Raw genomic sequence first — 27,464 nt, 5'->3', positions numbered from 1 at the left:
GTCTTTCCAATGGGATCCATGATCTCAATTTGTAGGGCATGTTCAGAACACATTGTTATATCTGATAAGAAATGACTGTGTCTGGGTTAGGGTCTGGTATCTGTGATTTCTTCAGTAAATTTCTGATGGCCAGGAGATTATTTTTAATCCCCTTCTTTGGTGTTCAGTCTGTTTGCTGTGCCTCTGGAAATACTTATGTATGGAGAGCTCTGACTTTTCAAACATGCTCTGTTGAGGTACATTGAAACATTGCTTTATAGTCTTAATTTTTCAAGAATCCTCAGATACATTTTGTTGTTGCTGTTTAAAGGGACTCCAAGCTTGAATTTTATATTGCAGTTTAAAAGTGTTGTACCTTCTCTTCTTACATAGAACTCCTAAGGTTGCTGTAGTTCTGTAAGATTGAAAGGGAATGCTTTTCTTTTCTTTTCTTTTCTTTTCTTTTCTTCCCAAAGTTCTTTGTTTTGTGCACTTGCCAGCATTTTCTATATTGATAGTTTCACAGTTTTATTAATGGCAAACTGCATGACTCTCTTGCAGTGCTCTGGGAGGGAGTTCATAAACACAGTTCTACCCAGGAATCTGCAAGCATCTACTCTGTTTACAATTAGCAACAAAGCTGAAACCAGGTCACCATCAGGAATAGAGCCTAAGACCAAAGCTCAATTCCCTATCAAATGAGACTATGAATTTTCTCCATTGTTGAATAGCAATTGTAGGTTTTTATCCTCTTTGTGGCCTAGCCATTAGAGGGTCCATGATGTAGTTAGGCAGTAGTTTTTACAGGCAGCATGCTGTTTTTGTAAAAAGCAGAGTTTTCAGCAAGAGAAAAGACGAACCTCACTATCTATTCTTGATGAAGACTCTAAAAAAAAAAATTACATTCACGGGTTACAGAATTTCAGATTTCAGAAAGTGTCCCTTTTAACTTATCTTCTGGAATAATAGCCCAGTAATAGTAATAGTTTGACAAAATCATGAGGAAAAACAAATATACAATAACTATAATATTAATTTGCCCCTTTATAGCATGGTCTCTTCAGAGCATTTAAAAACATTATCTTAATTGTAGGTAGTCCGTCGTGTCCCACAATGATGTCTTGAGCTGGCACAGGCTCATCGGTTGTGGACTCGCATGTGGCTGAGAAGTCCAAGCTTTGAATGGCATGGGCGTTCACAGTGGGGGTAAGGGAATTGTCCTGACTCTGTTGGTGAGGCTGCTGCTGTTGCTTTCTTCCTCTCACGAGCGTCAATGAGGTGTACACGTCGCTGCTCTTCAAAGTTGTCATATGCATGTTGTACGAGAGCATGCCAGCCTGTTCGGTCTTTTGCATGCTACTCTAGCTGATCTGGTTTTAAACCAGCATGAGCAATGTTGATCTTCACGCAGTCTTTATATCCCTTGCGATGCCTACCTTATTCCTTTTGCCCTGGGAAAGTTCACCGTAGAGGAGTTGCTTAGGGATTCTTGACTCCTCCATTCGTATGACAGCAAAGCTGGGCTTTCAGAATCATGGCTTCGATGCTCGTGGTTCCTGCTCTGTCCAGGACTTCCAGGTTCGTAACTCTGTCCTGCCATTGAATGTGCAGTATTGACCTCAGGCTGCGTGTGTGGAAGTGCTCCAGCAGTTTTATATGTTTTCTGTACAAGGTCCAGGTTTCACAGCCCTACAGGAGACTGGTCAGGACTACAGCCTTGTACACTTTCAGTTTAGTGGACTGTCAGATATAGTGCTGATTCAACACTCACGCTCTCAGATGTCCTACTGCCTGTCTGGCCTGGCAGATTCTGGCATTGATTACTTTGTCAAGGGAGCCATCATTGGCTATCACACTGCCAAGGTACTTGAACTCCTCTACTGTTTTTAACTCTGTTCCTTCAGTAAAGATTGAAGTGGGGAGAACAACAGAGCAGGCTGAAACAGTACCTCAGTCTTTCCTAGGCTGATGGTCAAACCAAAGAGGTGAGTGGCATCAGCAAACTTGTTGACGATGAGCTGGAGATCAGATTTCTTGTGTGCCATAAGTGTGCAGTCATCAGCAAAAAGGACTTCAAGGATGAGCCCCTCAAGCATCTTGGTATTAGCATTCAGACGACAAAGGTCAAAAAGTGACCCATTAAGTCTGTATTATATGTAGACTCCATGGTCCAGGTCTCTAACTGCATGGCTGAGGACGCACATGAAAAAGAGTTGAATAACACTGGAGCCGGCATGCACCTTTGCTTTACACCATTGGATAACTCACATGGATCTGAGGACTCGCCATTTGAAAGAACAAAGCCAGTCATGTCATTGTGGAGTAGGTGTATGAAGTTAATGAATCTTCTCGGGCAGCCAAGTTTTGCCAGGATAATCCTCAGGGCTTCTCTGTTGATGGTGACAAACACCTTGGTCAGATCTATAAAGACAGCGTACAGATCCAAGTTCTGCTCTATGCACTTTTCCTGGACCTGATGAACAGCAAAGATTATGTCAATGGTGCTGCAGCCTGGGCAAAAACCACATGGTGCCTCTGGTAGGTTCTCCTCTGAGATGCTGGTGATCAGACTGTTGAGGATCACTGGAGCCAAGATCTTCCCAGCAGTACAGAGAAGGGAGATGCCCTGGTAATTTCCACAGTCAGCTTTGTTGCCTTTGTTCATGAAGAGCGAGATGATTGTGGCATCCTTAAAGTCTTTGGGCATGTCTTCTTCTTCCCAGATGCTGATCAAGATGTTGTGAAAGGCTACAAGTGACACTGGTCCTGCCACTTTGAAAATTTCTGCAGGGATACTGTCCATCCCAGGGACTTTGCCAGAGCTGGTCTGGCTGATTGCCTTTTTGACCTCATCCATTGTAGGCGGCAGGTCAAGACTGTCTATTGTGGGTTTCTGAGGGATCTGGTCTGGGGCCACAGGGTCAACAATGGAGGGCCTGTTGAGAAGGTTGCTGAAGTACTCTCTCCACCTATTGTTGATGCTGTTCTTCTCCCTCAGAAGGGTCATGCCATCTGCAGACAGGAGAGGTGTAGTACTTGGCTTTGAAGGTTCATATATAGCTTTGACAACACTGAAGAACATCTTGGAGTTCTTGATGTCAGGGTAGTGTTGGACTTCATCAGCTTTACTCTCCCACCACTCATCTTGTATTTTGCGAAGGGCCGTTTTCACCTGGCTCTGAAGGTGTTTGAAACGCTCACATTTGGAGATAGAGGACTGATTGTTTTGCCATAGCAGAAATGCATTCTGTTTTTCCGCTAAGATCTTCATTATGGCCTTGTCATTTTCATCAAACCAGTCCTGGTGAACTCTCTTTTTCAGTCCTAGTGTTGACTTGGCTGACTCCGTCACCAGGGTTTTGAACTGGTCCCACTTTTGTGTTGGGCCTCCAGTCAGAGGTCCATGGGACATCAGCACTTCGTCAAGGCAGGCTGCAAATTTCTCCTGATGACCAGTATGTTGCAGCTTCCTGATGTTGAAGGAGGGTCTGACAATCTTGAGCTTCATGTGGTGCAGTGGTGTGATGTGCAGCATAAGGACTGATCTGACAAGTGTATGATCAGTCCAGCACTCAGCTCCCCACATGGCCCTGGTGATCTTAACATCTCGAATGTCCCGCCTGCGACTGATGACATAGACAATCAGGTGCCACTGTTCTGATCTCAGGTGCATCCATGTGGTCTTGTATTTATCAGCTTGCCTGAAGAGAGTGTTGGTAATCGTCGTGTCATTTTCTGCACACAACCTCTGCAGAAGGTGGCCATTGGCATTCATGTTACCAACACCATGATGCCCCAGCACCCCTTTCCGGGTCCTACAGTCCTTGCCGACCCTGGCATTGAAGTCACCCAACAGGAGAAGCTTGTCACTAGGAGGAGTTGCTTTCACAAGATGGTCAAAGGTCCTCATAGAAACTTTCTTTTGCTTGTCATTGCTAGTCAGTGTGGGGTCGTAAGCGCGGATGACTGTAACATGGCGAGAGGTGTTGAGGGGGAAGCGGAGCGTGATCAGGCACTCACTGATGCAAGTTGGTATGTCAGGAAGCTGGTGCAGTAGTGATGTCTTGATGGTGAGTCCCACTCCATGGATTCTGTCTTCATTTTCTGGCCCGCCTTTCCAGAAGAAGGTGTAACCTCTTTTTGGTTTGCAGATGGATTCTTCCTCTGCCAGTCTGGTCTTGCTCAGGGTGGCTATGTCAATGTTATAACATGCCAGTTCTCTTGCTATGAGGGCCATTCTTCTCTCAGGCGTCATAGCATTCTCCCAATCCAAGAGGGTGCGAACGTTCCATGCTGAAAATATCATCTTTCTTTTCACTGTTTTTTGACCACTGTGAGGGTAAAACTGCCAGCTGCGGCATGCTGGCCATTTTGGTTGGGACAAGAAATTTTTGGGACACCTTTTCTAGTCCCTTTCCTCATTTTGAAGGTGAGCAGTGCTGTTCCTGAAAAGGCCTGCTCAGTCACCTGGGATGCTGCCAAACTCCTCTGTTGTCCCAGGGTCAGAGTCGAGCGACCAGAGTCCACAGTCCACCTACATGCAGGTTTGGAGCTACGACTCCCAGTGGTCATCTCCACCTGTCGCTTCGCCCCTCCACCTTCGCCGCAGGACTTTGATGTAGACAGAAGTGATGGGAATGTGCAAAGAACCTACGCGGGAGAAAGTTTAAAGTGGAAAAGCCATTGTACAGGAGCAGTTCCACTCTTTCGACCTCAGAAGCCTGGTTCCAGTGGTACGAAAAGTCATCACGGCTGGGACTTCCTAGGCTGCAGTGGATGACCATGCCGTCTTTGGTGCTTTATCATGCCCTTTGCTCTCCACAGAGCATTGCAGAACTGCCTTCCTGGTCATTGGATCTATCTCAATAATTCATAGCCATGACATTAATCTATTTGCTTGCTATTAGCAAGCATTAATGATAGGCCTGTCTCTCTTTCTTTAGAATAGAAATCCCAATGGTCACATAAGGAAACAAGAACTTGAAAATTGAAATGCAAATATTGCTTCAAACACCACTGTTCCCAATCTGAAGCCCAGACTGAAACTCCTATCTAGTATGATTCATGAAAAATCTACCACAATACCACTTTGTGGTCCATCCCTTGTGCTCCAGCCATTACAGTGAGTATATGCTGGCTAAGTACTTGAATGAAAGACCAGAGGAAAATTTAAATGTTCCAGGAACTGATCAAAGTGATTCGTTCTATTACAATGTTATGGAGAACTGTGTTGCTGAAGTTGCTGTTTATTTTTTAAGAGGTGGCCAAGACCACGGTTTGGTCACCAAAGATCCCCATGGATCCCCATGGATTTTCTTTTAAGAAAATAGTAAGGGTGATAACCCTAGACTTTTCATATAGACTTCTGTTCATATACAAACTCTGGTTGCCATGTTCTCCCTATCTAAATGTCCATTCATATTTTCAGTTGCTTAGAGAGTCTTCATTTGGTAAGCTGTCAATTATCTATTAATTCAAAGATCTAGTTGTGCAATGCATGCTCACATTAGTAACTTCATTCAGAGAAGCAACTGAATTCATTTTGTTTGTGAACCACTTTGGAATCTTTGGGAATGAAAGATACTATAAAATTTAAGTAGCTTTTTTACAATTATTATTTACTAATAAATACAGGCTGCAATGAAAAAATATCCTTTGCTAATATTACTGTTTTTAGAAAATTTACAACAGTTCCCTACAAAATATTCTCTGTTGCTTTTTTCCTGCAAAGTGCCTGTGAAAAGACGTACAGCCTTTTAAAACAACATTTTGCCCTTAATAAAATTAACCATGGAATAAAAAACTGTTAATTTTATCCAAGAGCAACATGTATGCAGAACATCATTATAATTTTTTCTAGCTATGAATAATGTCCATGCAAGCAAACATCTGGTTTTATAAATTGACTGTCTTGTTAATTTTGTTTACCTTGCCTGGCATTTCAATAGCATCAATTTTTAGATTAATAAATTTTCAGTGTTTCACTTAATCCTATGAAAGCTCTCCCAAATATGTGTAGTAAGTGATAGCCAAAGAATACTCAGTGATTTAATCAATGTGTAAAGTACTGTATTCCTCTGGTCACAAAGAAGAATTTACTAATTAATCTGTATTCATGAGCTCTTCCTCATTTTGCAGTTTTCATATGTAACTGTGATCCTTATTAAGCAAATTTTTGAAGCTAAAAATACTTAGACAAGAATTGCACCACAATTTCAAGAGCATTAGGCATTATCTGTATGTGTATAGTGGTTGTCATTTTCTACATGGGGAATCGGGATGCATTAATGGAAAGCCACATTACGATAACTTTTTCTCACCCTGAGTTGGACCTGCATTGAAGTCAATGCCACTATTTCTGGAGTAAGATACTACTCTTTGGTTACATTTACACTAGAAGCATCTGTCAACAGATGTTTCTGTTAAAAGAGACTTTCCAACAAAACGTCTGTCGTCAGAGTGTGGCTGTACACTAAAGCAGATCAAAAGAGTGATCTGCTGTGTGGACAGAGAGCGGCCAGACTTTCCAGCCCTCTCTTGACAGAAAAGTGGACTGGAAGCTCAGCAAACAAGGCTGCCCGGTGAACTGGAAGCTCTGTCTGTGGAGAGAAGGCTCCTGCAGAGCATCCACACAGCTTTTTTGTTGACAGAATTTGTCGACAAAGACACTCTTCCTCATCTGGGAGAGGCAGGAGATTGTCGACAAAAGTGCCAAATTTGTTGACAATAACGCACTGTAACCCAGTTTTATCGACATAACTCTCTAGTGTAACCATAGCCAGTGTGAATAGGTGTAATCTAGGCCACTGCGTCTCTTTAGAGGAAGTGGTATTACTAGTATTTGATTGATGAGGAGGTCTGATGGTGTTCTTGGCTGGCGATGATGTCTTGTGTCTATGTACCAACACCACTCTTATGGCTCAGAAGACCGGTCTCTTTTTCCGTCTTGATAACAAGAGTTGGAAGTACCACACTGCTGTGTTTGGAAGAAATATTTGTTTCTCAGATCACATTATCTCAGATCATGTGAAAATTTTTGAGGGGTATGTTTGATTATTATTCAGTTCATATGTAAGTCACCTATTATGAAGCACCCAAGCACTATCCATTAATAACCTCTGAAATCTAACACAAAGAACCAACCAGTCCAAATTCTAGTAGTCTAACTAAGTCTGTGCTGTCAATTTCTTCACTAAAAACACCTACCCACCTCCAAATGACAAAAGCTTTAGTGGCACAAAGCATTTGTGGGGACAGCGTTTTTGTCAGGAGGAGCCATGCTCCCAGCAGTGATGCTGCTGTTCCCCACTGGCGGTGGTTTTATTTTATCACCAGAAGAGCTCTCTCCAGATGAAAAAGTGGGTCTGTCCCATGAAATCTCATCACCTTATAAATTATTTTGTTCGTCTTTAAAGTGCTACATGACTGCTGTTTTGTTCTGATGATAAAGTGCAGCCATACAATGCGCCTTACAGCGGTGCAGCGGCACAGTCGCACTGTTGTAAGGTGTGCGGTGTAGATATACTCTGTGAAAGTAATCCAGTACAAGGCAAAAAACAGCATTTTCTTCAACCACCTCTTCACCGGAAGAGGTCACTTCCCAAAAGCATAGTTTAATGGGATGAAAGGAAGGACATGCTAAAATAGCACTGAGCTCTTAGGCAGTGTTTTGCATCTGCAGCTCTCCTAGGAGAGAAGCATCATTATCCCAGTTTTTCAGATGGTGAAACTGAGACAGAGAGGTGAAACAGCTTGCTCCAGGTGATTCAGTCAGTCAGCATGAGTCCCAGGAATAGAATTCAGGTCTCCAGAGTCTTGTGCCAGTTTCTTGGACCGTGGACCATTTGCTGTTACAAATAGTTCTTGTATTCAGGGTTAGGAAGTCAGAGGGAGCTTCCAAAACCCTTGCAGGTATTCCGACTGAAACAGAGAGGAATTCAACATGCCTGAAAGATATCCAGCAAGGGGAATCCAATGGGCCTCCTGCAGGGGTTCCCCTGCCGAGGGTCTTTCAACTGATCCAAACTCAATTAATAGTTTAGTGCCATCAGTTACTGACAGACTTTGTAAGCAGGGGCAGCAGGTTTGTAGAATTTTTCATGGTGTCCAGAGCAATTCCAAGTCCCATCTACCCACCCCTGCCTTCTAAGTTGATAATTAAAATAACGCAAACATGGACTGGAAATGGTCCTTCTCCCCCTCCACTCAGTGCACAACACTGGAGTTCCCTACACGCAGGTCGCTTCCCCACCTGGGCTGTGCTGAGGCATCTGCAGCTGTGTTCTCCTCCCTTTCCTTGTGCACCCCCTGGGCTGCTTGAGGTGAAGGAGCAGCTGTCCAGTTTAGGAATGAGCAGCAAAGGCAGATGCTTTCTGCATCCAGATGGGTGAGTTTCCCCATGTGGTTGCAGGGTGGGGCTGGGGGTTTCAGGAGTTAGGAGCGCAGGAGGTGCAAGGGGTAGGAGTGAAGGGGCACAGGCGCAGAAGGGAGGTGCAGGGGTAGGAGTGCAGGAGTTGGGGCACAGATGGGAGATACAGCATTGGGAAAGGGAGCATAGTGCAGAGAGGAAGGTGCAGAGCTGGGGGAGTGGAGTGTGAGGAGCTGTGTTGGACCAGGAGCAATGGGAGGTACCACGACCGTGGGGGCCAGAGACAGCAAAATTCAAATTTGCCCAGGGTGCTCTTTCTTTTAAGGCCAGTCCTGTGCAAGACACTCACCTAAGAAGCCCTCTCAGGTAGCCAGCTGGTCAGGCACACTACAGGAAGACCCCTTGTCCTCACTCCAGCGGGGAGGGGCTGAGAGAGGGAGGCTGCCAATAACGTCACATCTTCCTGCTTCCTGACACATAGGTAGAGAAGCCAGGGATCACCCGCAGTGACCTACTGATCATTTGCAGGTCCTTCACAGCTCTGCATGAAGCAGCTTTCAACCTCTGAGAAACCTGGGTCTCTGAATATTGGTGGAGCTGAGCACTGAGCTGTGAATATTTATAGGTTTAGGGCACCAGCAGCCCATATAATTCACCACATATGCCTCTAAGCCTACATCTATACTGCTGTGGAAGATTGACCTGCTCAGGGTTGATCTTCCAGCGTTTTGTTTCATGCATGCGTAGAATGACACTTTCTGGGGTTATGGTCGACCCTGGAACACCTCACAAGCAGCAAGGATTAAGGAAGGTCAACGAGAGATACACTCCCATCAACCTTCTTCCCTATAAATAGCCATAGCAGTCAACCTCTGATAAGTCGATTTTAGCTATGCAATTGGTGGCGTATCTAAGAGTGCATATAAGCGGTCATCTGCTACGTCTAGAGTAGACATAGCCTAAGGTGCTGAAAGATTTTTCTCAACCAGTTGTCAAAAGAGAACATAAGAACTTACCACCCCAGTTGATGCAAGAGACAAGCAGGACATAGATTTATTAATGTGTGTTTGTGTTGATATGCCCAATGTGGGTCCCTCAGGCTAAACTAAATCATTGTTAGGCGCCTAAATAAAAATGGCCTGATTCTTTGTTTCTTTCTGTAATAGCATGCTTTGTTCTGGAGAAGAAATGAGTGTGCTGTGAATAAAGGGGCACAGTATAAGTAAAACTGTAAATTACAGTCCATACATCTCTCTGATTTCTCTATTATTATACTTGGATGCAGGTGACAGTACTCTGAATGATGAGTAGACATGAGTGATGTAGATTTGATTATCTGCTTAATCTTACTGCTTAAGATGGAAATAAAACAGAACTGGTATGTCCCGTTAATCACTGAGTCTGAATGTAAAGAGAAGCTCTTACTCAGGGCAGTATCACTAGACCAGGGGTGTCCAAAAGAAATTTAAAGATCGCCACAGCCCCGCCACCCCCGCGCAGCCAGGCACTACCCTCCAAACTGCTGGTGACTCATCAGAGGCCCTCACTGCCATGTGAGTTGCTCCCCTGCCGCTGGAGGCCTCCCCTACCGCCATTGCCAGAGGGACCCCCTCACCACTGGAGGCTTCCCTAACATGGGAGCCATCACTGCGCCTAGGTTCGTACTGCAGGACCCAGCTCCGCTGCTGCCACCATGTGCTTGTGCCACCGAGTGGTGGTGCACGTGCACGGAGCGGGTGGAGGGCACTTCACTTGTGCTGCTCGGACGCGTTACTTTGCTACACAACAGTGTCCAGTTCGCCACATGTGAGCTACGTCTACACGTGAAGCCTACATCGAAGTAGCCTATTTCGATGCGGAGACATCGAAATAGGCTATTTCGATGAATAACGTCTACACGTCCTCCAGGGCTGGCAACGTCGATGTTGAACATCGACGTTGTGCAGCACCACATCGAAATAGGCGCAGCGAGGGAACGTCTACACGCCAAAGTAGCACACATCGAAATAAGGGTGCCAGGCACAGCTGCAGACAGGGTCACAGGGCGGACTCAACAGCAAGCTGCTACCTTAAAGGGCCCCTCCCAGACACACTTGCACTAAACAGCACAAGATCCACAGAGCCGAAAACTGGTTGCAGACCCTGTGCATGCAGCACGGACCCCCAGCTGCAGCAGCAGCAGCCAGAAGCCCTGGGCTAAGGGCTGCTGCACACGGTGACCATAGATCCCCGCAGGGGCTGGAGAGAGAGCGTCTCTCAACCCCTCAGCTGATGGCCGCCGTGGAGGACCCCGCAATTTCGATGTTGCGGGATGCGCAACGACTACACGTTCCCTACTTCGACGTTGAACGTCGAAGTAGGGTGCTATTCCTATCCCCTCATGGGGTTAGCGACTTCGACGTCTCGCCGCCTAATGTCGATGTTAACATCAAAATAGCACCCAACACGTGTAGCCGTGACGGGCGCTATTTCGAAGTTAGTGCCGCTACTTCGAAGTAGCGTGCACCTGTAGACACGGCTGTGGTGAACAGAAAGCATATTGGACACTGTGGCACTAGACTATGGGGAAAAAAGTCCTAAAAATAATGACAGTTTTAATATTGAAAAGTAGTACAGACTGTTTAATAAAACATCTTTAGCTATTATGAGAATATAATTGGGAGTTTTCCTAACACAACTTGGGGGTTGGGGAAGATTTGAAATGAAGTATTCAGGAACCTGAACATATAAGAACGACAGAATTGGGTCCTGTTTTCAATTCTACTCTCTTATTTTTCTTATATAATCGTTTTCACCACATAAACATGTTCACATTTTTTGAATATGCTCTGATTTTTATTATGTTAATGGCAGTCTGCTGTTGACTCAAGTGGAAGTGATCGGCAATTGTTTGTTTAACTCTATATTCAAAGGAGTTTTCAGTCAGAAGGTAGTTGCATGTGATTTGCGAATACACACCATAGTTCACTTATCATTAACTGAGTATTGCTACCTGAAAAAGGTTACATCAGTGAGATTTTAAGGTTGAAATCAAGAACTTCAAAGTTACATTAATCACAGAAAATGTAACTCCAGTGGTGATGTGTGCTCTTGATCTCACAGTCAAAGACTCGTAGACTATTAGAACTGGATGAGATCTCAAGAGGTCAGAAAGTCCAATCCTCTGCCCCCATAGCAGGACCTGGCACCATCTAAATCAAGGGTCAGCAACCCCTGGCTCAGGTGCCAAGAGTGGCACATGAGCCAATTTTCATTGGCATGCAAGGTGGGAGCTCCACCTCTCCTCTCCTCTCCCATGCAGCCAGAAACTTGCTCAAAGCCATGCTGCCTGTGGATTTAAAAAAAAAAGCTAATGCTATCAACCACCTCCTAAATAGTAAAGTTCTGCATCTTCATTTATTTATTAATTAAGTAAATAGGACTGTTAGTGACTTTAAAAAGCATCACCGGCAATCAGAGCGTACAGAGAGGTCAAAAGGTGAAATTTTGGCATTCCATCCTGGAAAGGTTGCTGACCCCTGGTCTAGATCATCACTGATCAATGGTGGAAATTCAACAACCTCCCTAGGCAGTTTATTCCAGTGTTTAGCCAGCCTGACAATTAGGAAGTTTTTCTTAATGTCCAACCTAAGCCTCCCTTGCTGTAACATAAGCCCCTTGTTTTTTGTCCTGTCATCAGAGGTCAAAGAGAAAATTTTTTATCCCTGCTCCTTGTAACGGCCTCAGAAACTGCTATCATCTCCCCTCTCAGTCCTCTCTTTTCCAAACTAAACAGAAGCTAAACAAACTAAACAAAGAGAGCAGAGGGCGGGAGAGCCCAAACCCACAGTGGGGACGTAAGCTGAGCCAGCCTGCGTGCTAGCTCTGCCTTTTAAATGCAGAACGGCAGGGTTGGGGAGCAGTTAACTGAGTAACTGAGAGAAATTTTGGCAGTTGCTTAGTTACCAGATTTCTTGCTCTTCAACATTTCTTTGACATTAACAAGCCTGTTAGTGCATCCCAGAATCATGTTTCTTTTCTTTTTTTTTTGCAAGTGTCACATTGAGTCATATTTAGCTTGTGGTCCAGTATTACTCCCCTAGATCCCTTTCTGCAATACTCTATCCTAGATGGTTACTTCACATTTTGTATATGTGAAACTGAGACTGCTTCTACATATGCCATCTACTGTTGGAGGTGGCATGGTAATGAGGAAATTCGAAGCAAGCTAATGAGATGCTAATGTGCATATTCAGCACCTCATTAGCATAATTTTGGCCACGTGAATTTCCAAGTGTGGACTTTGAATTGCTGATTGACAGTGTAGATTTACACAGCTTCAAAATCAGTGCCCCACTTCTACATTCCCTTACTCCAGTCTAGTTTTGTGGGAGTAAGGGAATGTTGAAGTAGGGCGCTTATTTCAAAGCTGCCCCCTTCTACACTGTCAGTCTGCAATTCGAAGTCTGCACTTAGAAATTCATGCGGATGCCATTATGCTAATGAGACACTGAATATGCACATTAGCACCTCATTAGCCTGCTTCAAATTGCCTCATTACCATGCTACCCAACGGAAGGTGGCATGTGTAGAAGCAGCCACATAGTGTTCCTTCCTATGTGGAGCACTTTGCATTTGTCCTCATTAAACTTCATGCTGTTTATCTCGGACCATTTTTCTCCTGTTTATCCACATAATTTTGAGTTACAACGCTATCCTCTGAGCTTGGTATCATCAAAAACTTTATAAGTTCTATCCCATTATCTAAACTGTGGAGAAGATAATAAATAAAACTGGTCCCAAAACTGACCCTTTCAGAACCTCACTTGTTATTGCCCTTGCAGCATGACTCTGAACCATTAAAAATTACTCTCTGAGAACTGTAAGCCAGCCAGATATGCCCCCACCTTGTAGTAGCACCATCTAGGTTGCATTTCTGTAGTTTATTGATAAGGTCATGTAAGACCATATTAAATGTTTTACTGAAATCTAGCTGTATCACATCTACCACTCCCCTGTTATCCTCATGACTTTTTATCTTATCAAATAAGCAGAATAAAGTGCTATAGCTTGTATTATTTGGCAGGAAAACAATTGCACTTTTTCTGTATAGGTGAACACCTGAAAATTTCCTTTTATGCAGCATGCAGGCGTTTAAGGTACAAAAAGATTTCTGTCAGTGTTTACTGGTTTCAGAAATATTCTTAACCCATATAAATGGTAAATGCAGAACCATAAATCCTTTTAAACAGATAGAAACATTTTTCATACTGAATAAGTCAAAAACATGAATGTGGGTTTTGCTAATTCTTTATCAGTGGAACATGTAATAACTTCTTTGAAAATCAATAACATATGTAATTTTTCCTTTTTATTTATTTGTTGAGACCTTTTCTTCATTAGTTTTCTGTTTCAGCTGAGCTTTTGGTGATCAATAAGATAAGGAGAATGGGAAATTCTGGAAGTGTTACAATTTTATAAATATAAATAATGAATATATAGTGTGAATAAACTTTGTACGTCAGACTGTGATGACATGGCTTTGATGTAGCTTTTGATGTAGTTGTGTTTTGCTTCATTTCCATTTTTTTCACTGGTGTTGAAGAAGAAATATTAGGAAAGAGTCAAATGATTTGTGAGTGAAGAGAACAGTAAACTCTTATACCAAATATAAGAATGTGTGATGGCCTTGCTCTGGGTATGAAGTCTTTGCTCGTAACCCTAATTTCCTTTGTGTCACAGAGATTCTTATACCCTTTCTCTATTCCAGTTCAAAAACAGAATGTTGTGTAATAGAGAAGATTGCCCATTGGCAATCACCACAACCTCCTGTATTAAAGTTAAGAAAACTAGTTATGTGAAATGCAGTGCAAAACATCCAGTCAACAAAACTTGCAGAATGCATAGTCTTCATCCAGCCCTGTTCAACGTGCTCCTCATCGCTAATGACGATAAACAAGTGTTCCACCAGGACAAGGTTATCCAGGTTCATAAGTGATTTCAAGACTGGTCCCTTACTTGTAGATCAGGGTAGACAGCATATGACAAAAGTGTTCAACACTTCATATGTATATTCATGTGAAACTTATGGAGGTGTTTAGAATGTTTAAATTTTATTTATTGTGGCTGTTACTAATTAGACTCAAAGGGGGACAAAAATTTAAAACATAACTTGAAATTATACCTTTTCATTCCCAAATCATTATAGTAATAAAATACACAAAATTTTAAATACATATCCAAATCAGTTTATTCTGCTATACTTCCTTTCTTACCTGTTATATACTTCCTCTTATAGCTTCAGTAGCCTAATATGAATTATTTAATGTTTAAGGTATTTAGAGGTAAACAAAATCATTTTGTCATCATGAGTGTTTGGCTGGTGGCCCATGGAAAAGTTTGTGTTGAGCAGGGTGGACCACTGACCAAAAAGTTTGAGAATCACTGCCTGCCTATGATACAGCTTTTCATGGAATACCACGTACCAGCATTTGACTGAAAACAACCGCAGATCCCCATGTAGTCTACTATTCATTTCGTTTGTCCATTTCACCTTTCACATTGGGGATGTTTGAACAGAGGCTTTACATCAAAGGGAGCTATTTACCTTCCAAATAAATTTTTAGTTCAGATTTGTGAACCTGTCTGAAATAGCTGCCTTTGCCACATATCTTTTAGATTTCAAGTATCTTTATCCTTTCTTCATGAGAAAATTATTTTAATTAATAATTACTGGTGGGAGTAGTATATTAGAAAACATCCTAATGTATCTGGTCTAAAATGTGTATGCCACTTATCTACTTAGAGCATATGTATGAACATAGGAAAATCAAATGATTTTCATACTAACCTGTTTTAGAGGTCTTTTTATTATATTCTTTAGCAAACATACTCTGATTTTATGTGATTTTTTTTAAAGAAAAATTGAGTTTCTTTGTCTGCAAAGTAGTCAACATCAATAAATGTTTCTGTATATCTGTACCTCATTTGAATAAGATTTTGTGGTTTGTAGCTTGATATTCTCTTTATCAGATCATACAAATTAAAGTGACTGTTACGTGAGAAAAATTAAACACACATTTGATATTCACAGCACTAATGGAAATTCAGCATATGCCACTGATGTTTACGACAATCAATTAGAGCTTTTGCATTCTTCCATCTATAATCTCAAGAGTCTGTACAGGGAAAAAACAAATATTTGTTGTCTCTATCTTTAACGAGCAATGCTGAATATTACAATTAACTGTTTTCCACAATATGTCAGGGGATGTGATCTGATGGTAATTATGAACACACTCTAGCTGAAAATTAATAAAATGAAGTAGGTTACTACAAATGGTTTTTGTGTAGCATCTGTCACACTATAGTGCTTTACTGTAAGAATTTCTTTTGTTCACAAAGGTCTGTTCATCGTTCAGAATAGTAAAATACCATTTCTTCTTATTTAGGGTTTAGCTGTTGAACGGCTTGGGCGCAGACCTCTACTTATCGGAGGTTTTGGTATGATGATCATCTTCTTTGTGACACTTACAGTGTCCCTTACTTTACAGGTATGTTGTATTCTTATTTTTTTATTTCAAATGTCAGCTATATAGTACTTCTTGGCTTCAGCTTCTGTAGATCATTCCAACTCTTGATTAACTAAAAAGGATGATCTATTCTGAAATGGACATGTGAAGTTCTCTCTTCTACTTATTTATAAAGTCAATAATTTCAGTATGTGTTTGTCGTAATGTGATCTGGAAGATTGTGTCATTCATTTATTGGCAAGTTAGAGTTTAATTCTTGCAAATCAGAGAGGATAATATTGCCCTTGGTTGAGTAGTGCTGTATTCAGTACTTCATACTTTTTGTTGTGATACTGTATGTATCTTCTTGAAATTTCTTGCGTTTTCTGGGAGCATTCTGTTTAGTGGTGATTTTTCTTTGTAGCAAAAAAGGTTAAACTCAAACAGATGACTCTCAGGGGAGAAAAACATTCCAATGTGGCAGTAGCTTTGAAATTCAGTTCAACTATTTTGACACAGAAGGTGAAGATTTGTTATATGTTGGAAAGCAGCACTTGGCATGACGATGCAGGGTTAGCATATATTTTGCAAATGATTATGTCAAATGTTTGGAAGAAGGTTATTAAACAAACTGTAACACAGAAAGGAAATTAACAAGTCTTGTGGCATCTTATAGACTAACAGATATTTTGGAGCATAAGCTTTCATGGGCAAAGACCCACTTCATCAGATGCATGAGTGCGGGGGTGGTGGTTTCAGAGGGGTATTTAAAGAGTGGGGTCCCAGTAAGAGGAAGGGCCAGAGCTGACAAGGTCCATTCAGCAAGGTGGAGATGGCCCAGTGTCAACAGCACTTCTCAAAAGAGGAAAAAACAAGTCAGATCAGACAGGGGGATGTGAGCCTTTGTCAGAGTCTAATGGGGAGATGTTAGCACCAAGAGCAGAGAAACTGCCTTTGTAAGCTGCGAGTCACTCCCAGTCTCTGTTTAATCCATGGTTAATGGAGTCAAATTTGCAAATAAGTTGCAGCTCAGAGATTTCTCTCTCCATTTGATTAGTTAAATTTTTTTGTTGCAGAACTGTCACCAGTTTGTCTGACTTTTTTATTCTCTGTATGCATTATGTACAGATTTCTTTTCTTCCTGGGGACTGTAAAGTTGAGGTCTGACAGGTTGGAACAGCCTGCTTTGAGTGATCTTTCAGGAAGTTGTTCTGCTGACTATAGTCAAGATGTCTCTTTTTGGTAGAGTAGCTAAAAGGAGCCTCATAGCAAGAACCAGTGGCTGGCAACTGAAGCCAGACAAATTCAAATTCGGAATAAGGCAGAAATTTTAATAGTTAGGGTGATAAACCAGTGTAATACAGTACCACGGGAAGCTGTGGATTCTCCATCTTGTGATATCTTCAGACAAACACTGGATTCCTCTCTGGTAGAAGGGCTTTAGCCAAAGGCAAGTAATTGAGCTAGTGCAAGGGTAAATAGGTAAAATGTAAGGGCTTTTGTTGTACAGCAGGTCAGATTAGATGATCTAATGGTACTGTCTGGCTTTAAACACTATGAATGTATAAAATGTCTGAATGACAGTTACCATATTGTCACCTGTATTGTACAGTAAAACTGTACTTCGCAGACTAGGTCATAAAACCCAGGTTGTTAGTGCAACCATAATGCACACAAGATACAAGGTTGCAAGTTTTGTTATGAGGTGACTGAAAAGTAGGCTTTTGCAAATCCTCTAATACATAATGTGACATGTTTAAACTAATTGAACTAGGTCTTCAGGTCTTCTAAATCAGCAGTGTTCCTTTGACTGTGAGATCTCAGAGGATAAATTGTATCTGGTTCTGAATTTCACCTGTCTCCTCTCTGTAGAAAGGACTAAGAACTTGTTTGGATCCAACCTTTGGAGCTTGAGCTCATCCCAGAAAAATGTACGGCTTTATGAATTCATACTAGTGCGCAGGAAATCCTTTACATATTATTATACTTTGTGAGTTAGTGAGTAAATGGGAAAAAAACAAGTTAAAAGCAAACCAATCACTCAATATAGTACTTTTCTGTTTGCCATGGGGGAGAATTAGCCTTATGAAGTGCTTCATGTGCTCCCTTCAAAGTAGGGGGCAAATGTAGACATAGCCTAAGTCTGTCAATTAATGCACATTAATGCCTGCAATTAATGCAGGGGAGATTTAATGTGTTAACTTTTAATTGACAGCCCTAGAAAAAAGCAATTACTGGCCCCATGGTTTCAAGGCAGGGTTGGGAGACGCCAGAAGCCCCATGGCTAGGAGCTGGCTGGGGCGCTGAGACCCGCTGGCAGCCCTACAGCCTCAGGGATACTAGCTGGGGCTGGGAGAACCCTGGCAGCCTCACCATTAATTTCCGTATCACATGATTAATCGTGATCTTTTTTTAATCACTGGACAGCCCTAATTGTTACCTTCCTCTATGTTCTTCTTTTTAATCTTAGCCAATTCCTTTGGATTATTTTTTACCTGTGTTACTGTTGGGTTACTTAGTTTTCTGTAAACAAAATGATCTCGAGCTGAAATTGACTGTTGCAGGTTGAAGTGCAGACATAGCCCACGACTTATAAAAGCAGGTACAATCAACGGTCTTATTTCAGTGGCTGCCCTTTACCATAAAAAACTTTCTTTCACTGCAGAATGATACCCTTTGGGTTTTTGTCCACAATTTCAGCATGTGGCTGAAAATCCCAACCTACTTGACCACAATCACTGTCCATTGTTTGAAGCTTAGTACATAAGAACAGCCATACTGGGTCAGACCAACAGTTCACCTGGACCAGTATCCTGGCTTCTGACAGGGGCTTGTGCCAGATACTTCAGAGAGAATGAATGGAACAGGTAACCATCAGGTGACCCATCCCCTGTCACACATTCCCAGCTTCAGGCAAACAGAACTCCCAGTCCTACTGAGGTATTTAGTCTGTCCTTTACACAGATTAACTTTGTCATTTAAAAAAAACCAGCCATACTGGCCTTCATTAGTATGACAGAGACATCTGGAAGTAGGTGACTAAACAGAATTTGTGCAACTTGTAGAAAATCTTTCACATCTTGGCTGAGTTGCAGCATAAAAAGTTCTGAGCTTATGACTTAAGTGTAGCAGAACTTTTGACATTTCAGAGTATGGATTTCAAATTTTAAATTTAACTCCAATATTAATACAAATTATCTCATATTTCAGGAATAATAATTTCTAAGATTAGCCCTTGGCCTAAGATCTAATCTATGAAAAGAATGTAAATACTATTTTTTTATTCTGTGTGATGCATTTGACATAAGTAACACTAGTATGGATTATTTTTGTGTTTTGTTTTTTGTTTTGTTTTTTGCAGAATCATGCATACTGGCTCCCCTATCTCAGTATATTTTGCATTCTTGCAATAATCGCATCATTTTGCATTGGCCCGGGTAAGTAATTTTTTCATGTTTATGTCATTTTCCACGCAACAAACACTAAAATATGCACGTTGAAGTGGCATTACGTTAGATTTTGCTGTGGAAGGAATGGAAGGAATTTGTGTGTGCGCGTCTTGCATAAGAAGATCAATGTTAGCCTCCTGTTGATAATCCTTCTGGTTCCTTGTTTCTTGTCAATTTTACATAGACTGCAAGAATTTGAGCCTGATGTTCTTCCTAGAAGCATAGAACACTAGAACTGGAAGGGACCTCGAGAGGTCATCAAGTCCAGTTACCTGCCCTCTTGGCAGAACCAAGCACTGTCTAGACCATCTCTGATAGATGTCTCTCTAACTTCCTCTTAAATATGTCCAGTGATGGGGATTCTGCAACCTCCCTGGGCAATTTATTCCAGTATTTAGCCACCCTGACAGTTAGGAGGTTTTTCCTAATGTCCAAACTAAACTTCCCTTGCTGCAGTGCTATCCTCAGGGGCCAAGGAGAACAATTTTTCTCTCTCCTCCTTGTCATCCTCTTCTTGGTACTTGAAAACCACTATCATGTGCCCTCTAAGTCTTCTCTTTTCTAAACTAAATAAGCCCAGTTCTTTCAGTTTTCTCTCATAGCTCATGCTCCTAGACCTTTAATCATTCTTGCAGCTCTTCTCTGGAACTTCTTCAGTTTCTCCACATCTTTCTTGAAATGTGGTGTCCAGAACCAGACACAATAATCCAGTAGAAGCCTAATCAGTGCTGAATAGAGTGGAAGAATGACTTCCCATGTCTTGCTCACAACACTCCTGTTACTGCATCCCAGAATCATGTTTGATTTTGTTTGCAACCACATCACACTGTTGACTCATATTTAGCTTGTGGTCCACAATGACCCCTAGATCCCTTTCTGCAGTACTCCTTCCTAGACAGTCACTTCCCATTCTGTGTGTATGAAGACATAAAAGCAGTCCAGTAGCACTTTAAAGACTAACAAAGTAATTTATTAGGTGATGAGCTTTCATGGGACAGACCCACTTCTTCAGACCATAGCCATACCAGAACAGACTCAATATTTAAGACACAGAGAACCAACAACAGGAATCAAGGTTGACAAATCAGAAAAACATTATCAAGGTGAGCAAATCAGAGAGTAGAGGGGCAGAAGGACAGGGGGTGGGGGGGAGGAGTCAAGAATTAGATTAAGCCAAGTGTGGCAGGGACAGGGTGAAAGAAGCCTAAACAAGCAGAAGGGCCTGCAGGGCAATCAGAGGCAGCTGGGTGGGAAACAGCTCAGCCAAACTGAAGCAAGCTGGTCCCAATGACTGAACCAATGAGAGGCCTTTGAAACCCTCCACAGTGGGAAGGGCAGGGGGAGAGAATGAGAGGAGAGCAGAGAGAGTTAGAGGAGAGCGGAGAGAGAACAGGTTTGAGAGGAGCAGAGGAGAACAATGGGAACACCGGAGATTACAGAGAGAGCGGGAGCTTCTACAAAAGCAAGAAAGAAGGCCTGGGACTGCTATGGCCTGGAGAAGGTACTAGGGGGAATCGTCTGGGGAAGTTGGCCAGGGAGGAGAGTTGCTGTGCCAAGGACCAAGGGAGTCAGTTCCTCCCACTGACAGCTGCACAGGGTCTCTGGGCCACAACCTGGCACAAGTGGGTGGGGGCCGGGTTCCCCCCAGGCCACCCCTTGCCCCAGTGAGGGCAACAGGGCCCTTAAGGGGCCTAGTGGACTGGTCAGAGGACAGAGGCCCAGGAACTAGACTGACTTTGTCACACAAGTATGCAAAAGAGCCCCTATAATGACCTAAAAATTCCTATCCCAGTTCAAACCATGTGTTAATGTGTCAAATTTGAATATAAAAGAGAGTTCAGCAGCCTCTCTTTCCAAAGTGTTGTGAAAATTCCTCTTCAGTAAGATGCAGTCTTCCAGGTCATGAACTGAATGGCCCACTCCATTAAAGTGGTGACTGACCAGTTTGTGGATCAGGAGTGTTTTTATGTCTGTTTTATGCCCATTAATTCTTTGTCTAAGAGAGTTTGAAGTCTGTCCAATATACAAAGCATCTGGGCATTGTTGGCACATGATGGCATATATGATGTTAGTTGAGGAACATGAGAATGTGCCCGTGATTCTGTGAATAACCTGGTTAGGTCCAGTGATGGTCTGTCCAGAACAAATATGTGGACAAAGTTGGCAACAGGCTTTGTTGCAAGGAAAAGTTCCAGGACTGGTGTTCCTGCGGTATAGACTGTGGTTATAGGTAAGAATCCTCATAAGGTTGGGAGGTTGTCTGTAGGAGAGAACAGGCCTGTCACCTAGGGTTTCTACTACTGCTGCTACTACTACTACTACTACGACTACCACATAACTGTGTGGGAGCCAGGGAGCAGCAGTGAATACAAGTCCCATGAAGATTGCTCTTTCTACCTTCACCCAGTCCTGGCATTGAAACCCATGATGCAAATCATCATGCAATCCCCTGGTACTTTTGTAAGGGCAAGTTTCAATTCTGACCAAGTACTTCATTTCCAAAACAAAATTCTCAGCAAAATATTTTTAATCGTGGGAGCTCAAGCAACAACCTTAAACTTCTTGTCAATTTCCCTTTTAAATATGCAGAAATAGCTTAACACCTGTATGTAAGTATGAACATGTAACCTCTACTTATTTTCCTGCTGAAAAGCTCCATAAATAAATTTGCAGCTATTTAGGCCAACCTTAAAAAATATTCACCAGTTTTGAAAACTTAAAATGTGCATTGCAGTTTAACCTTTTACAATAAATCCTCCATTTTTTCTCTTTTTTGCCTTTGTTCCCAGTGACAGATTCTGGGGTTTTTTTCCACTTACCTTTTATCCCTCCTTTGCTGTGAGTCGAGATTTTCCAATGCACAGTCTGAAATTTCTTCTGTTCATTATCACAGACTGCTTCTTATCAAAAATCTTTAAAATTGCATCACTCTTCTTGCTGCTGTGTTTTCTGTTTATCTTTCTAAAGGAAGAAAACATGATCCTGTATTTTCTCTATAACCAATCTATTGACCATTCCCATACAGTCAAATACGCAAATTGCTGGTAGAAATATAGTCACTCGTGATAGATCCTGTCAACACATTAGATAAGTCTGGGAATATTCTAGCTTTATAAATGTGTGTCTTGATGAGCTAGGGATTATATTCCTGACTCAGTAGGAACACTAAAATATTTCCTCGGGAACTACAGTTACTGGGGTATAATTAATGAACTTCCCTAAGACAGGTAATAAGTCTGGAGACATTTCATCCCCTGGGGGAAATTGCATATAATGATTTGGCATCGTTTAAGAGGCAATAAAAAACTGAAAATCATCTAACGCAGTGGTGTCCAATACGCTCCCCCTTCGCCAGAGCGTGGCGGTGTGTAGCTCAGGAGAGCTGCACATGTAAAGCGCCCCTCTGGCCGCTCTGCGCACGTGTCCCACCACATGGTGGGACAAGTGCATAGCAGCAGCATTGGAGGTGGCTCCTCTGGCCCCAGATGGCTCCAGCTGCACCCCAGGGCGGCTCATGCAGTGCAGATGCAGCCGCATTTCATGGCAGCTCACGTGGCACAACTGCAGTCATGTTCCGTGGTGGCTTCCATGAGTAATCGGGGCGGGGGGAGGGGGCATGTGCCTGGCTGTGTGGGCAGCGGTGGGTGGTGGGGTGGCGTCTGGTGGTGGGGGGGTGGTGATCCCTTACATCCCTTTTGGACACCAGTGACCCAACGTTACGACCCTGACTGAGAAGGGAGGTTATTCTCACACTTCATCCAAGAAGTGTTATAAAACTATGATTGAGAGAGACAGGCGCAGTCCTGAGATATTTTTGGAACCTGCCGGAATCTCCATGTGGAGGCTGGGAGATATCTGGTCGACATGACTATAAGCTATTCGTTGTTTATGTGAGCTATTTTCTTGTTAGTGGTTTTGAGAAGTGATTGCTCACTGGTTAACCCTGTCGTTGCTTCTGAGAGGACAAGACAGCAAGTGCTGAACTAGAGTCAAACCTGCTGATGTAATCCCAGTGAACCAGAGGGGTTTGCAATTTATATTCTCAGTCTGGAGGGAGTGAATTAGGGGGGGATCCTGCTCCAAGTATTGAGATAATCCCATTAAAATCATTGGCAGCACTTCAGCTGAGTTTCATGAGGCCACATTTACCGACAGCGACACTGCCCCTGTGATCAGTTATCCTTTGTCTAAACAGGCCCAGAATTTGTGTGCTGCTTTCATCTCAGCAAAGGACCATTTTTCTTTCAGAAATTGAAACTAGCTTCCATTATTAGCCATATTTCATACTAAAAGAAACCCTAGCACATACAGTTAATCTAAAAAAAGTATAACTGAAAAGTAGAACGTCCACATCTGTCCATATCATGGGACAGAGGCATAACCAGCATTTTAATGAAATTACCAGATCTACTTTGAGAAAGACAGACAAATGTGGTTGCAAGCCAGATAATGAGGTTTCTTTCAGTTCTCATAATTTTAGCTTGAGTATGCCCTTATGCACAGCCCTGATTATGGGCTGCCACATAAGCTATGGGAGGGATCATGCCATAGCAAATTCCCTTCCTGATTTTCCTTTGTCTAGTTGGGGCTGGTGGGAAGTAGCAATTTGCTGCCAGCTTTCCCAACAGTAGGCAATGGCATCTCCTTCTCTCCCATATCTGTGCACGGCAGTGTTTTAGAAAATAGAGCCCAAGTTCCAGCCATCCCTGATCCCTTCCTCTTGGCCCATGAGGTCGTAAGCAGGCATGTGGCAGTCTGTTCTTTTCTCTCTCCTTGCTCAGATTTGAGTCTGGGGAGCCTTTGCGAAGGTATAATGGAGATTCCGGCTCTTTGTGATCTTTCATGACTGTGTTATCCAAATAGCACTTAAGATTTCAGATCCAGCTCTGCTGTTTGCTATGTGCCAAAGTCATCCATAATTTAAGTGTATGAGAGTCACTTTAACTTCAGTGGTAGTTATATGTGTTTTTGTGGGAGCTGACACTGAATCTATACCTGAAGGCCTAAACAGGAAAAAATAACAAGAATGAGCTGATTGTACAGCCCATATACTGAGTGGCGCCTATTTCTGTGAGTAGTTTCATTGAAATCAACTGGACTACTCACTGAGCAAAGTCCTACCCTGTTGCAGTGAGGGTAGCAGAGTCAAGTTCTAAAGAGTTTTCACTTGGCTTTTTTATTTAAAAAGTAGTAAACTGACCGAGCATTGCCTGGGTGTTTACATGAAATAAGGTTCCCCACTTCTCCCTACCAGCCGTAGCGCCATTCCCAACTTTTTTGCCCAGCCCAGCAGGAGTGTGGCAGCTGGAGCTGGGGCCATGGCGTTTGTCCCAGGCCCTGACCTGATGGCAGTGGGGGACCAGCCCTGCACTTATTTGCCTGGCCCTGGCACATTGTTGGGATTGTGATCATGGAAAAGAACAGCGGCCCTGGCACAGCAACGGGCGAAGGACTGTTTTCCCCAGCCCCACAGTGAGTGGCCGGGGAGCCTGACTTGGTGGTTTTACTGGCACCAGCATGAGTTGGGAGGGAAGGGCCAGGATTAATGGCCACTGCATCTTGTGGGGAATTGTGAGGGGCAGCAGGCTCCTGCTGCATGGTGCTATGGTTCAGCTCTGGGGGTGGGGATGCGGAAGAGGGGCAAGCTGTTCCCTGCACACAGTGCCCCCAGGTGAGTCTGTGAGGTATCTGAGAGGTAGCCGTGTTAGTCTGTAGCTTCGAGAACAACAAGAAGTCTAGTGGCACCTTATAGACCAACAGATATTTTGGAGCATAAGCTTTCATGGGCAAAGACTCACTTCATCAGATGCATGAGTGGTGGGGGGTTTCAGAGGGGTATTTAAAGAGTGGGATCCCAGTAAAAGGGAGGGCCGGAGTTGACAAAGTCTATTCAGCAAGGTAGAAATGTCCTAGTATCAATAGTACTCATCAAAAGAGGAAAAAAACAAGTCAGATCAGACAGGGGGATGTGAGCCTTTGTCAGAGTCTAAGGGGGAGATATTAATGCCCAGGGCAGAGAAACTGGTTTTGTAAGCTGCAAGCCACTCCCAGTCTCTATTTAATCCTTGGTTAATGGAGTCAAATTTGCAAATGAATTGCAACCTCAGAGATTTCTCTGTCCATTTGATTTTTGAAATTTCTTTGTTTCAGAAGTGTCTGTGACGTATGTCGTTCCTCCTTTTCCATGTTCTAGGAAATCCTGGGATTCCAGGCATTTCCCACTTTCCAGGCACGACCAAACCCTGACCTTGGCTTACATTAGGATAAGAGGAAGCTGCGTACCAAATTTTGTGATCTTTGCTTTTTATGGTTTAAGAAGAGTTCTAGACCAAATGTGGCACAGACATACAGGTGCACTCTCAAATATACAGTAGATGGATTCCAGCCTTGTTTTTGTAGTCTGGCCTTGAGGTGGGAAGTGGCTGCTCGTTTTAAAAGCTTAGTGTAGTTAAACAGCATGGCACTGTTATACTACAAAATATTCACTGAATTGTCATATTGCCCTAAATTATTTGATTGAACAACATAATGAGAGATTCAGAGGCAACTTCCTCTCCTGTGTTGTGCTACCATACAAGGAGGAAAGGCTTATAAAGAGAATGCTCCTCCACACATAAGCAACAACAGCTAAGTATTAAAATAAAGGGGCCAAGATATGGTGATGGTCAATACACATGGTCTGGTGGATAATGATGATTGTCCAACCTTAGACCATTAGCATGTATACTAATAGCAGCAGCAACCACTAGGTAGGAGTGGGTCATGCATATAGTCACAGCAGCAGAAAATAAAACCATGCTTGCTGTTTTCTGTGGTCCATCCAGTGGAACCTATGCTAACTGGGAACACTTCTCACACATGGACACATAGGAAAGTGGCTGTGCTCATGCTGCCATACAAGCCAAGTCAGGATTTGCCCCATATTGCATATTTGAAGGGTTTGCAGATGTTTTCCAGGCAGAAGTCCCAAGCATTGAAACTGTGTTAACTGCAGGTATATTGATGAGTAGGTGATTGTTGATATCCCTCAGCTTACAATAGAAATACGAACAAAAAAGGCTAAAATGTATTTCGTCACATTTTTCAGCGAGGTTCTATCCAAAAGTGCTTACGTTTCTCACTGACCAAAGCCTGAGGTTTAATAGTAATTTAAGAACTTAAAACAAAAAATATACTTTGGGGAAAAAAAGACTTTTGTAGGTGGGGCTGGGGGAGATGGGAGGATACTGCTTTTAAGCACTTATTTCATTTTAGTCTTTTCTGGCATTTCATGTGATTACAAATATCTGAATGCATGAGTATTTCTGGTTAAGGAAACAGAAGAGCACAAATTAGTAAAGAGCAGTCTACACAAGAAGCAGGAGCTGCAAGAATTCATTGTCTCTTGCCCACACATTTCAGCTGGAATATTTGATAAGTTTGATCTGTGCTTCATGTGATTAAAAAGATAGATACAGAACCAAGGGATTTGTTCTGGAGATGAAATAAAACAAATGGTAGAGGGAGATTTGCTGGTGCTAACTTGGGTGACAACTCCTTGTTACCGCAGTCTGTTAGCTATTCCAGACAATTTTCTCAGGACTCTGCCAGCCCTTACTTTGCCTTACACCCAGTTCCTAGGCCACTGGAAAGAGTGGGGCCACCTGAGTTACCCAGCCCCTGTCACTGGACACTCACAGAAATTGCCAAGCTTGCTATCTCCAAAGAGACTTTTTGATTCAACTGAAACTTCATGCTTTGCTTAATATTACTCCACTGAAGTCTGCTTGTGGTAAAACAAAGTGAAGTTTATTAACAAAGATAATTCTAAGCGACACAAGTAAGAATTCTGGAAACTGAATTTGTTACAAATAAAACAGAAGTTTAGCATGCTCCAAGAGATGAAACATAATTTCAGCAAACTATAATCCTCTGACTAAAGCACATTTCTCACAAAGTTTTTCTGTAGAGCTTGCTGAGTCTTTTCCAAGCCTATGCAACTGTGAATTCCACTTAGGTGTGTGCACATGTGGTATACCAAAGCTTGCGAATTTTGCCTAGTAGTACCTGTAGGAGGCAGCCCTTTTGTCTGGTGCCCTTCACCCCTGCCCCAATGCCACCTCAGCCCCTCAGTTTCTTCTTACCATCCCTGGGCGGGGTTGGAGTGCTGTGTGGTTCCTAACTTTACGTCTTCTCGGT

The 27,464-nt window shown here is 42.7% G+C and overlaps 1 protein-coding gene across 1 annotated transcript in view; it reads left to right on the top strand.

The window, feature by feature from the left end:
- The window catches only part of SLC2A9 (solute carrier family 2 member 9), a 154,267-nt gene that overhangs the window by 69,813 nt on the left and 56,990 nt on the right, over window positions 1–27,464 (top strand). Inside the window, exons 9-10 of the mRNA XM_074992496.1 lie at window positions 15,778–15,879; window positions 19,199–19,274. Coding sequence (XP_074848597.1) covers window positions 15,778–15,879; window positions 19,199–19,274 — 178 coding nt within the window. The remainder of the gene's footprint in view (window positions 1–15,777; window positions 15,880–19,198; window positions 19,275–27,464) is intronic.

The sequence above is a fragment of the Carettochelys insculpta genome, chromosome 4 (genome assembly GCF_033958435.1).
Source record: "Carettochelys insculpta isolate YL-2023 chromosome 4, ASM3395843v1, whole genome shotgun sequence".
NCBI lineage: Eukaryota > Metazoa > Chordata > Testudines > Carettochelyidae > Carettochelys > Carettochelys insculpta.
The sequence above is the reverse complement of the archived record's forward strand: the minus strand, read 5'-3'. Positions and strand labels throughout refer to the sequence as shown.